Raw genomic sequence first — 13,946 nt, 5'->3', positions numbered from 1 at the left:
GGGCATGAATTATATTATTCCTACATATTACTGAGAGTTAAGGAGGAGGTTTATAAAACCCCTTCTCAAGTTGTCCAGGGACCTCTGAAGACTCACGTACCTGTAATGTCCAGAGCAGCTTATCCTTCAATCAGATCACAGACATTTTGTTGGGGTCACTTAACCTGCCTACATCACAAAGTACCTTTAAAATGAGATACGAAAGGACCTGCCTTTTCTTTTAAAAAAAAAGCAACACTATTTGTCTTTTTAAGAGCATGATGCTGTTGCTGTCTGCTATAGCCAGGGAAATGGGAGTTGTGAGATGGATGAATCAACCTAGAGTGATTGAGAGGGGTCTAGCTGGGTTGAGGATGTACAAGCTGGAGACCATCTCATCCATTGTTCAAGAGCTTTGCGAGAAATACCTTTTCTTGAACTGAAACAAGGTGTATCCCAGCCAGAGAGTACCGAGCATCAATAGCAGACTGAGCACAGCCGTGTCTCGGCCACACGCCTCGCCGTCAGGATATGTGCTATTGATCGCAGGAGTGGTGTTAGACGGAGAGCTGAGATCCTGGCTCCATCCAAAATGGTTTGAATGCCTTTCAGTACAGAAGTAATAACTCTGAAAAACTAAAAGGAAGGGGAGAAAAATGGGTAAGTAGCCAGCATTGTGATCCCATCCTCCATCGACACCAAGCTCAATACTGAATGCATTATTTTACAGCAATAGCCTGTATTAACAGTGCCTTTAACCTAATAGAATGCCCCAGGCTGCTTTATAGCATCATAAGTGAAGCCAAAATTTGACTCCAAGCCTTGCAAGGTGAGATTTGGGCAGATGGTAAAACATTTAGCCAAAGCATGAGGCTTTAAGGAATTCCTGGTGAACTCCCAGATTCTGTGCCCAAGGGTATTGTGGGTCAAGCCACAGCAGGGGGACTGTTTTTTTTCCTTTATTTATTCATGAGAGGAGGGCATCGCTGATCAAGCAGCATTTGTTGCCCATCCCTAATCGCCCGAGGGCAGTTGAGAGTCAACCACGTTGCTATGGGTCTGGAGTCACATGTAGGCCGGACCAGGTAAGGATGGCAGTTTCCTTCCCTAAAGGACATTAGTGAACCAGACTGTAACAGTTCAAGACGACAGCTCACCGCCACCTTCAAAGACAACTAGGGATGGGCACAACCAGTGATGCCCATGTGCCATAAATAAATTTTGTAAAAATCTTAAGAAAAGGATAAAAGAGAAGCACAGAGTCAAAGACTTTGAGAGAGGGAAATCCAGAGCTTAGGCTCCAGGCAGCTGAAGTGGAGTGAACAAAAACAAGAGAACTGGGGGAGATAACAAGGTGTAGAGCTGGATGAATACAGCAGGCCAAGCAGCATCAGTGGAGCAGGAAAGCTGACGTTTCAGGTCTAGGTTTGTTTTTTCTTATTTGTTCAAGGGACTAACTGCCTGGCTGAGCTACTGCAGTCCATTTGTGTGGTTAGGCAGGGAGTTCCAGGACTTTGACCCAGTGACACTGAAGGAACAGCAATATATTTCCAAGTCAAGATGGCGTGTGGCTTGGAGGGGAACTTGGTGGCATCCAATGCATCTACTGCCCCTTGTCCTTCTAGATGGTTGTGGGGCTGGAAGGAGCTGAAGGAGTACAGATGTCAGCGTGCTGTGGGACTGCAGGAGACTAGAGACAGAAAGGGCCAAGGACATGAAAAAAATGCTGAAGAGACCATGGGTGAATATTTTAGAAATCGAAGCATTGTTTGGCCAGTGCTGATCACCAGGCATCAGGGTGACGGGATTTGGCATAACTGGCTAAGTCAGCATTTCTTGGCCATCCCTACTTGTGCTGGGACAGAGTGGCTTGTTAGGTCAGGCCATTTCAGAAGGCGAGTTAATCACATTACTGTGGGTCTGAAGTCACACACACAGACCAGAATGGATGAGGATTGACAGAGTTCCTTCCCTAAAGGACAAGAGTGAACCAGAGGGGTTTTTACAACAATCGACAATGATTAGTTACGTGGTCACATTAGGCTAGCTCCACCTGAAAAGGATGGTAAAATTCAATTCAATTGCAGAAAGAATTTGATGAATATTTGTAGAGGGGGTGAGTTGACAAAGACTTTGGGAACAAAGAGTGGATTGGGATCACTCGAAGAAAGTTCTGAATGGCAGAATGGGCCAGTTGTGTGCTGTTAGATATGGAAGTAAAACAGGATGGTTGGACTCTTCCTCCTTGCTTGCGTTTGGAGTTTGCAACCTGGACAGTGGTAGGTGAAGGAGAAAAGAAAACAAACAAACAGAGGCAGAGAAAAGAAATGGCGGCAGAGAAAAATAAAGGCACCGATTTCCTTCTTACGGACTTACTTTTGGCCAGTCCTTTACACGCATCCACCACAAAAGCAATAGATATGAAAACTGCCAGGATCTCATCAGTCGATCTGTGAAAGACATGGGGAAGTAGATCACGGTTAGCTGAAAAATGTAAAAAACTAGGCATGCTCACATTTCTGGTAATGCACAATTCAACAGAGAGTGAGCCCAAGAAGGTTCATAAAGAATATCCATATAACCATTAAATGTGAACAAATACCCCGTGTTGTTGAATAAGCTGGATTGCAGAAGAATTGAATACAATGTTTGAGATGACACAAAAAACTTGGAAGTAGTCAGCAGGACCATAGCAGACTTTAGAAGGACAGATCGGTAAAATGAGCAAGATACATTGACACATTAAACTTTTCTGTGAATGGATGCATTTTAGAAGGTGAAGTAAAGAGATATAAGAAACTAAAAATGGTACAATTTTAATGATGTATGAGCAATGAGACATAGAATCCCTAGTGTGGAAACAGGTCCTTCAGCCCAATAAGTCAACACTGACCCCTGGAGCACCCCAACCAGACCTATCCCCTTATAATCCACCTAAGCTACACATCCCTGAAACACTACAGGCAATTTAGCATGGCCAATCCACCTAACCTGCACATCTTTGGACTGTGGGAGGAAACCGGAGCACCCGGAGGAAACCCACAGAGACACGGGGAGAACATGCAAACTTCACACAGACAGGAGGTGACCACTAAAAAATATGATAAAGAGATATGATTTTTGGTGTTGTAAATAGCGGCATATGTACAGAAGATTAGAAGATGTGTTACACCACTATAAAATCATTGGCTAGGCCCAAGTTACAATCTTGTCATTTTTAGGAATTGTCAAGACTACAGAAGGTTGCAGAGGAGATTTGCCTTTGAATGAGGAGTCAAATTTAATAACCCAAAATTCCAGTTGTGTTGAAGTAGTTAGCCATTCCCAACTGCAAATTCAATAAAAAGGTTGAGACCAAAGTTAAGTCATAGACAGAGTCTGACATATTACAGCATGGGAAGAGGCCCTTCAGCCCATCTTGTCAGCATCGGTCATCTAACATCTATCTCGTCCAACTGTACTTTCCAGCATTCTATCCGTAGCCTTGGGTGCTATGGCATTTTAAAATGCTCATTTAAATAGATCTTAAAAATCTTGAGGGTTCCTGCCTCTAGTACCTTTTTAAACTAGGTGTTCCAGATATCCACAACTCTTGGGAAAAAACATTTATCCTCAACTCTGCAGCAAACCTCCTTTTTCTCACCTTAAAACTGTTCCACTGATCATTGACCCTCCATGCTTAGCCAATCTGCACCCTTTAATACTTCATACACCTCAGATATCCTGGACTTGCATCTCCAGCTTAGTCAAACCTGTGGAAGCTGGTTACGTGACCTCACTCAACAATTGAAAAGTTTGAGCACAAAGTCACGGAGCTCTGCGCAAGTCATCAGTTGACAAAGATCTCCCTGTGAAAGGACGTCCAAGCATGACGAAACTCGAGAGAAATTTTTTTTTAAAAAAAAAGAAGTGTTGATCAGAGGGGAAGTGGAAGATTGTGGCATGAAGCAGACATTGCTAAGGAGTAAGTGATTGCTTAAGAGATTCCTCCAGGAATTTTGTCGCCCATACTGAAACACAAGGCAAATGTCAGTTGAAAACAAAAAAAAAGTTCAACAAGCTGACATTCTCTCCAATGAGGAAAGGGTGAGAATCAGGGTTTCTCACAAGGTCAAAAGGAGCTCTTTTAAGATACTTCATGGCAAATCAAGCAGAGATCGATCCAAACTGCACTGCAGTCCTTCAAGAAAGGGGAGTCGCCCTGGTAAAGAGGCTGGTCCAGCAGATCACATGCAGCAATGGATGGCTACACTGATTGAAGACTACACACAGCACCTATCCCATGGCGAGGCATGAGGTGGCTATGGCAGCAATTATCAGCTGCACATTGCTCTTACCCATATACGAACAAGCAGGCACCATGAGGAATTTTTAATGTGGATAAAACTGGACTGTTCTGCCTCCTTCTGTCAGAATATCCTTTACATCTTTCATCTTTAAAGATGAAAGTCAGATGTACAGCACAGAAACAGACCCTTTGGTCCAACTTGTCCATGCTGACCAGATATTCTACATTAATCTAGTCCCATTTGCCAGCATTTGACCCATATCCCTCTAACTCCTTCCTATTCATATACCCATCCAGATGCCTTTTAAAATGGTATAATTGTATCAGCCTGCACCACTGCCTCTAGCAGCTCATTACATACACGCACCACACTCTGCGTGAAAAAGTTGCCCCTCAGGTCCCTTTTAAATCTTTTTCCTGTCACCTTAAATCGAGTTTTGGACTCCCCTACTCTGGGGAAAAGACCTGGCTATGCATGCCCCTCATGATTTTATAAATCTCCAAAAAGGTCACTCCTCAGCCTTCAACCATCCAGGGAAATAGCCCCAGCCTATTGAGCCTCTCCCTATAGTTCAAACCCTCCAACCCTGGCAACATCCTTGTAAATCTTTTCTAAACCCTTTCAAGTTTCACAACATCCTTCCTATAGCAGGGAGATCAAAATTGAATGCGGTATTCCAAAAGTGGCCAAACTAATGTCCTGTATAGCCACAACATGACTTCAACTCCTTTACCCAACGCACCGACCAATAGAAGCAAGCATACCAAATGCCTTCATGACCCGGTCTACCTGCAATTCGGCTTTCAAGGAACTATGAAACTGCACTCCTATGTCTCTTCATTCAGCAACACTCTCCAGGACCTTACCATTAAGTGTGCAAGTCTTGCCCGGATTTGCCTTTCCAAAATGCAGCACCTCACATTTATCTAAATTAAACTCCATTTGCTACTCCTCGGCCCATTTGCTTATCTGACCAAGGTCCTATTGTACTCGGAAGTAACCTTTTTTGCTGTCCACTAAACCACCAATTTTCGTGTCATCTGCAAACATACTAACCATTACTTCCTATATTCCTATCTAAATCATTTTATATAAATGAAAAAAAGCAGCAGACCCAGCACCGATCGTTGTGGCACACCTCTGGTCACAGGCCTCCAGTCCGAAAAGCAACCCTCCACCACCACCCTCCGTCTCCTACCCTTGAGATAAGTTTGTAAGTGACAGAAAGCAAGGAAAGTAGAGCAAAGTACATATCATTGCTATGGTCCTCACTCACATGCAAAATAGCACCTAAAAGCTTCCACTCCCTGTGACAGGAATGTCCTATTCTTGCAGATGCACGTTTTTGTATGTTTGTGCATTCATAAAGCCGGAAGGGTTGTAACTGCCCAGTTAAAATCTAATTCCAATTCCATCAACTCTAATTTTGCCCTAAACGTAAATAGAGATAATTGATGGCTCTCGTTACAGTGGGATCCATAAAACTTCCACCCACTGCCCCCAGTATAACAGTTCATGGATTTACGAATCCTTCGAGATTCCAGTCATTTGCAAAGAATTCATCACCTTAGTGATTTAATGTTTTAATGAATCCCAGTCAGCTGTTTATAATTTGTTGGTGGGTTTAAAACTGCCTTTATGTTGTACTCCTTCACACCTCCTGCAGCTTCCTCATTGAGAAGAGCAGAAAGATTATTATTGCAGGTAACTACTCTGTGCACTCTGGTATCACTGGTCTTAGGAACGTCAGCTTCAGGCTCCAACACCATGGCCACCTGCACAAGATTGCTGACGCCCAGATATCCGGTCTGCCGAGTATTTCCAGACCCATGAGACCATTAGGAATAGAAAGAGGAGTAGGCTGCTTGGCCCCTCGAACCTGCTCCACCATTCAATAGGATTGCGGCTGATCCAACATTCTTCACTGCCCTCTCCCCATAATCCTCGATGCCCCAGCTGATCAAGAATCTTTCCCAGCCTTAAATATACACAGGACTCTGTGGCAAGGAGTTCCAAAGACACTCAATCTTCAGAAAAAAAAAATCCTCCTTATCTGTCTTAAATTGGTGCCCCTTTACTCAGACTATATATCTGGTCCTAGATTCCCCCATGAGAGGAAACATCCTTTCTGCATTTACCTTGTCAAACCCCTTAAGGATCCTGTATGTTTCAATGAGATCACCCTCTCACTCTTCTAAACTTCAACAAATCCCAACTGATTTAACCTTTGCTCATAAGACAATCCCTCTGTGCCAAAGATCATCCTAGTGAACCTTCTCGGAACTGCCTCCAATTAAATGATATCTTTCCTTGAATAAGGAGACCAAAAATGCTCAGTGCTCCAGATGTGGTCTCACTAGCACCTTGCACAGTTGCAGTAAGACTTCCCTACTCTTATACTCCAACATTTGTAATGCCTTTTACGGTAGACGATCATGGGGTTGGATAGCTCAGTTTGTTGAATGGCTAGCTTGAGATAGAGTGATGCCAGCAGCATGGGTTCAATTCACTCACTGGCTGGAGGTTACCACTAAGGACTCTCCTACTCAACCTCTCCCCTCACCCAATACCAAGGGAAGGCGATGGCCTAGTGGTATTATCGCTGCACTGTTAATCCGGAGACCCAGGTAATGTTCTGGGGACCTGGGTTTGAATCTTACCATGGCAGATTGTGGAATTTGAATTCAATTAAAATGTCTGGAATTAAGAAGCTTATGATCCATTGTCGATTGTCGGGAAAAACCCATCTGGTTCACTCATGTCCTTTAGGGAAGCAAACTGTTATCCTTACCTGGTCTGGCCTACATGTGACTCCAGACCCACAGCAATGTGGTTGACTCTGAACTGCCCTCTGGGCAATATATACTGCCTGGTCAGTGACACTCTCATCCTATTAATGAATAAAAATAAAGGAGTAGTCTCTCTCTAATGACAGAGAAGCTCAATGCCTGGTAAGGTCATGATTTTTTTTTTAGTTCATTCACAGGATGAGGTTGAGTGGCTAGACCAGCATTTATGCCCATCCCAGAGGGTAGTTAAAAGCCAACCACATTGCTGTGGTACTGGAGACAAAATGTAGGCCAGACCAAGCATGGACAGCAGTTTCCCTCCCTGATGGACATTAGTGAATTGAAATTCAATTGAATTCAATTTCCACCACCTGCCATGGCAGGACTCGAACCCAGAACATTACCTGGGTCTCCGAATTAACAGTCCAGCAGTAATATTAGTGGGCCAGCACCAATGGCAATATTTTAAACAAGATCAGGCCTTGGCAAAATGGGAACAAACTGAGAAAAGAAACACACTTAAAAGCAAAAACCGATTTTGAGCTTTACCTGATTTCATTCGGGATTTCTTGTCGACAGAGCACATTTGTAAAAAAAAAATCAGGTTACAAACAGGCTTCCCTAAGCCATCTCAAAAGAACAATGTTACACAAAATTGCAGGCAGGTCTCTTGCAACTGACCCACCGTGATTTCACGGTTTATAATAAGATCAACCACAATCGCAGTGATGGTGGAGCAGGTTTAAAGGAGCTGGGTGGCCTTATTGTGCTTTGAAATTCTCTGTTCCAGTGGCTAGAGAAACTAAGACTGTAGCAGTTACACCAGAGAAAGTTTCCAGAAGGTTTGAACTGAGGTATGAAGAATTTCTGAAGAGTAGTGTAAGTGAGGAGAAACGTTTTGTGGCTGGGTCAGAGGATACAGAACTAAGACAACTCGCAAACATCAGTAAGGCAATATTTTTTTTAAAAATTAACACAAAGAGCTTGTTATGAAGATCTGGAAAATCTCTGTCTCCGATCAGATTCCAAGAGTAACTTTCGGAAGGGAGCTGATTAAATACTTGACAAAGAAGAAAATAAAATTGTCAAGTAATCGGATTCATTTGAGCTGTAAAATTCTGATAACTCTTGAGGACTAGAATTAAGCCATAAAACAACAATTTTGAACAACTTAACTGAACATGACAATTGGCTAAATTAGAAAGGTGATACGGTGATACTGCATTGTCACTGGTACAGAATTCGTGCATCAGTCCAACAGCCTCAGGCATCCCCTGAAGACAGTCCAAAAGGAGTTAGATCTTTAATAAGCCAGTTGTAACTTTAAGACGCATCAGTTAGAATGGTGACCAATCGCGTGTTATTCAAAATTACCAGAACAAAATCCAAGCTTGAAGCTCAGGACATGTTTAATATTGGATTTGTTGTCACTCAGCCACAGGGAATATTCAGCACTTTAGTTCTGCGTTGACACTCAAATGGTCAGTTCAGCTTTTTTCACTCTTATTGTTCATTCTCAGGATGCAGGGAAGGCCTGCATTTACTGCCCATCTCTAGCTGCGCTTGAAGGGACAATGGGATGACCCACTTGGTGCCACTGCAATGCAGGGTTTGATAAAACCACGATGAGGCTCACTCAGAGAGCACTTAAGAGTCAACCCTGCTGGTGAGGGGCTGGAGTATCGATAGGCCTCAATGGGCAACTCACTCTCCAACAGGTGAGCAAGATGGAACTTTTGACCCATCATTAAAAGCCTATGATTCCTTTCACTGATATCAACTCATGAGGTTAGGTCAACAGCCCATGAAGCCAACAGCCCATTGATACACATAGCACAAGGAACAGCTATAGGGGTTTCTGGCTTCATCATCAGCTGCCATAAAGTCATCATGGTCATCATATCATGGACGTACCTTTTTTTTTCCCTCCAAAGTCACTGGGTCAATTCTCTAGAATTGATCTGACTTTATTGTATATTCTGTTAACATTACCTGGGTCTCTGGATTAATAAGCTAACGAGGCCACTTAACTCTATGGTAGATGTACCATGAGTGGTTCGAGATGAAATCCCACCAGCAGCTGTTCTAGGCACCTATGGAGAGATAATAACTAGAAACATTCTTCTGTTGCTCAGAACTGAAGAACAAACATGAAACCCTCCAAGGGTTCCTTCAGACCCGAGAATGGATCCCCTGCTAATCTACATCTTCCGAGATGGAAGGAATGCCACAAGTGGCCACAATCAAGTTAATAAATCACCAGCAAGTTTTTCTTTTATGGCTTACCTTTTGAAAAACTTCTTCAATAAACTTAAATTAGCAACACCATAGAGGATACAGAAGAAACAATTCCACAAGCCAACACAGGCGTAGAATGCAAAGAAATTCAGATTGTAGTCATCGCAGATACCCTGGATTACTGCAGGGGGGAAAAAGAACATTTGATCACCAGAGGACACAAAGCAACTTCAAGATAGGCAGGAACACAGGTATCGAATAGGTGACTTCCTCCTGCCAATTTCCAATGGCAATTACAGAAACACATCAGGCACCAGTTGTTTAAAAATTAAACAGTTGGCAAATCCATAAGGAAATAGGAACTTTTGAAATAACTGTGGATTCCTCAAATCAAATCAATTGTTTCTTCTGCCAGAATTAGCAGAGTTTTAGGTTGGTTGGATTTTGTGTTGAATGAATGGAGATAAGAAGCAACCCGATCCTTTCAGGAGGAATATTAGCTTTGACTTTGGTCTTCCAACCTTAGTTTGTTGTGAATTATTTTACTCTTCACCAGAATTGGGGTCATAGTACCTCCTGCTATACTGATATCACTTAAGAACCTCCTTAATAAACTTTTTTTTGCCCTATTTTGAAAACAAAGGGCAAAGTTAGCATAGCTTCATTAAATGGAGGTCATGTCTGACAAATCTGTCAGAATTCTTTGAGGTGGTAACAAGGTTAGACAAAGGATAGCCAATGGGCGTTATTGACTTGGACTTCCAGAAGGCCCCTTGACAAGGTGCCACACATGAAGCTGCCAAGTAAGATAAGGGCCCATGGTGTTAGAGGCAAAGTGCTAGCACAGATAGAAGATTGGCTGTCTGGCAGAAAGCAGAGACTGGGGATAAAAGGGTCTTTCTCAGGATGGTACCAGTCGAGTTCTAAGTGTCAGTGTTGGGACCACAACTATTCACTTTACACATTAATGATCTAGATGAAGGAACTGAGGGCATTCTGGCGAAGTTTGTAGATGATACTAAGATAGGTGGAGGGACAGGTAGTATTGAGGATGCGGGGAGGCTGCAGAAGGATTTAGACAGGCTAGGACAGCGGGCAAAGAAGTGGAATGCAACGTTGAAAAGTGTGTGAGGTCATGCACTTTGGCAAGAACAAAAGCATGGACTATTTTCTACATGAGGAGAAAATTCAGAAGTCTAACGTGCGAAGGGACTTGGGAGTCTGAGTCCAGGATTCTCTTAAGGTTAATTTGCAGGTTGAGTTGGTGGTTAGGAAGGAAAGTACAATGTTGGCGTTTATTTCAAGAGGACTAGAATATAAAAGCAGGGACGTACTTCTGAGGCTTTAAGGCTCTGGTAAGACCACATTTGGAGTATTGTGTGCAGTTTTGGGCTCCAAACCTCAGGCAGGATGTACTGACCTTGGAGCAGAGGAGGTTCACGAGAACAATCCAAGGAGTGAAAGGCTCAATATAATGAGGATTGTTGGAGGATGCTGGGTCTATACTCGAAGGAATTTAGAAGAATGTGGTGGTGGAGGTGGAGGGTGTGCAGGGGTGGTGGGTGGGAGATCTAATTGAAACTTACAATACTGAAAGGCCTGGACAGAGCGGACATTGGGAAAACGTTTCCATTAGCAGGAGAGACTAAGATCCAAGGGGACAGCTTTAGAGTAAGTGGAAAACCCTTTAGAACAGAGATGAGGAGAAACTTCTTCAGCCAGTGAGTGGTGAATCTATGGAATTCACTGCCACAGAAGGCTGTGGAGGCCAAGTTATTGAGTATATTTAAGACAGAGTTGGATAGGTTCTTGGTTGTCAAGGGGATTAAAACGTTACCGGGAGAAAGCAAGAGTTGAGAAACTTATCAGCTGTGACTGAATGGCAAAGCAGACTTCATGAGCCAATTGGCCTAATTTCTGCTCCTGTTCGGGTCTCCCTGCTATAGGAAAAATGCTGTGAAACTTGAAAGGGTTCAGAAAAAAATTTACGAGGATGTTGCCAGTGTTGGAGGATTTGAGCTACAGGGAGAAGCTGAATAGGCTGGGGCTATTTTCTCTGGAGCATCACAGGCTGAGGAGTGACGTTATAGAGGTTTGTAAAATCATGAGGAGCATGGATAGAGTAAATAGACAAGGTGTTTTCAATGAGTGAGGAGGTGGTCAAAAACTAGAGGGCATAGGTTTAAAGGCGAGAGGGGAGAGATTTAAAAAAGGACCTGAAGGGTAACATTTTCATGCAGACAGTAGTGCATGTTTGGAATGAACTGCCAAAGGAAGTGGTGGAGGCTGGTATAATTACAACATTTAAGAGGATGGGTACATGAACAGGAAGGGTTTAAGAGGGATATGGGCCAAATGCCATCAAATGGGGCTAGATTTATATCGGATATCTGATGGGCATGAACGAGTTGGACCGAAGGGTCTGTTTCTGTGCTGTACATTGCTATGACTAGGTCTTATGGTCTAACAATACCTCCTGTATTAAAACCCACCTCTTCAACTAAACTTTTGGTCAGTCCACCTGAACCATCCTAAGGATCAGCAAGCATTTCCTTTCAACATCTTTGAAATACACATCCTTCAGTAAAAGACATGAATAACAGGTTCTTCTTCACTGCAGTTCTTGGTCAAAGTCCAGGTTACCAGATTTAGTACTGTGTGGGCAATGACACCACAGTCATCCCCCAAACAGGAAAGATGTGGAAGCGTTGGAAAAGGCGCAGAGGAGATTTACCAGGATGTTGCCTGGAATCGAGAGAAGGTCTTATGAGGAAAGGTTGAGGGAGCTAGGGCTTTTCTCTTTAGAAAAAAGGATGAGAGGTGACTTGATAGGTGGTGTACAAAACGATCAGAGGTACAGATAGAGCGGACAGCCAGAGACTTTTTCCCTCAGGTGGAGGTAGCTATTATGAGGGGGCATAGTTGTAAAGTGAATGGAGGTAGATATAGGGGAGATGTCAGAGGTAGGTTCTTTACTCAGAGTGGTCGGGGTGTGGAATGCATTGCCGGAGAGGGTAGTGGAGTCGGCCTCATGAGGGGCATTTAAGCGGCTATTAGATAGGCATATGGATGATAGTATAAAAGGTAGGGGTGGAGGTTAGATAGACCTTAGATTTAGGGTAAAAATTCAGCAGAACATCATGGGCCGAAGGACCTGTACTGTGCTGTACTGTTCTATGTTCTAAACTGTAGACTACATACATCTATAGAAGTTAATTCAGCTTAGGCCCAATGGTGGCATCAACAGCTCACTGTAGCAGAAGCCATAGTTTTATCCCATTCTGTGCATCTGCTGGAGTTAGACCATTGTGGGGCGAGACATCTCCTGATCCTCTCCAATATGCATGGATGAGGTCATTGAAAAGATGATGAATTTTTTTATTAATAAAAGCAAATTTATAGTGTTTTAAATCAATAAGAGGATACAACATACCATGGATATACAAGGCGAGGGGTGCAGTTGTTAAAACTATACCCATTGGTTGACCAGCAAAGACAGCATACGCCACTCCACCAATGCACTGGGCAAGGATGGTTTTCTGTACATCTGCAAAATAACAAACAGGGTTAGAAGAGGCACTCGCAGTTAGGGATTGTAGATAGGTTTCAACTCCAGCTTGCTTTGCATTGACAAATAAGAATTATCTTCCCCCTGGCTTTATGGGAGACAAGGGACAGAATTTTCCTGTGCTGAAAATCAATGGGGAAGGTGGCAAGAGTCTATGCTAATGGGAGAACCTGGTATCCCATCACCACAGGACACGAGTTCTCAGTGGAAAAGCCTTCCTCTCCAGCACCAACTGAGAGCTTTAAGTAGTTGATGATGGAAGTGGAGTAGTCTGTCTGCCAGGTTTTTTTTGGGGGGTGGGGAAGTGGCCTCGATCTGCCCCAATCTGGGGATGATCAGGGGCACAGATGGGGGTTTATTGCTGAAAGCCACCACCCTGTCCTTCCTGGTCCAAAAAAAAAAAAGACCCATAAAGAGATATCTTGTATGCCCAATGCTCCTAGATCTCGGAGTTGCCATGTCACCAGCAACTACAAGCTCCAAAAGGAGGATGCAACCCATAGTGAATGCCAATCTCAGATTGACTGGCAGCTACAGGCACAACAGGACACCATCGTCCCATTGAACGATCCCAGCGGAAAGCACAGCAGACAACGAGTTGGCTTCCTGATTGGCAAGAGATCCAGCATTTTAACTTGACCTGTTGCTTTTAAAGCAACAAAGTGAAGAACCTGAATCCAAACTTCGATCTGTTATTGAATCTGGAGGTAATTTAGGAGCCTACAACCACAACCAATGTTGCTGCATTACCACTGGGCTATAATCTCCTCCTTGACAGCACTGTCTGTAGCCATCACCATACAAATTGCAGCAATGGCCCACTGCCACTTCCAGGCCTGTCAAACACTGGCAATAGTATATAAATAACTGCAGATGCAGGGAATCTGAAACGAAACCTGAAATTGCTGGAGAAACGCAGCAGGCCTGGCAGCATCTGTGGACAGAAAGCATTTCAGTTCTAGTGGCCCTTCTTCAGCACCAATTGTGGCTTGGAGAAGATGGTATATATGCTGAAGACAGCGTGCGTGTTTCGTCAAGTGGTGGTGGTGTTGGGGGGGGGGGGGGGGGGGGGGGGGGGGGGGG

General features: G+C 43.6%; 1 protein-coding gene across 1 annotated transcript in view; it reads right to left on the bottom strand.

Annotated features, from left to right (window-relative positions):
- Positions 1–407: 407 nt before the first annotated feature.
- The window catches only part of LOC109919619 (solute carrier family 4 member 11-like), a gene marked incomplete at both ends in the record, with an annotated part of 32,374 nt that continues 18,835 nt past the window's right edge, over positions 408–13,946 (bottom strand). Inside the window, 4 exons of the mRNA XM_048592277.1 lie at positions 408–615; positions 2,356–2,429; positions 9,344–9,476; positions 12,729–12,842. Of these exons, the coding sequence (XP_048448234.1) occupies positions 408–615; positions 2,356–2,429; positions 9,344–9,476; positions 12,729–12,842 (529 nt within the window). The remainder of the gene's footprint in view (positions 616–2,355; positions 2,430–9,343; positions 9,477–12,728; positions 12,843–13,946) is intronic.

This window comes from Rhincodon typus, unplaced genomic scaffold (assembly GCF_021869965.1).
Source record: "Rhincodon typus isolate 14 unplaced genomic scaffold, sRhiTyp1.1 hic_rhity00000954, whole genome shotgun sequence".
NCBI classification, from domain to species: domain Eukaryota; kingdom Metazoa; phylum Chordata; class Chondrichthyes; order Orectolobiformes; family Rhincodontidae; genus Rhincodon; species Rhincodon typus.
This window is presented reverse-complemented; position numbering and strand designations above follow the sequence as displayed.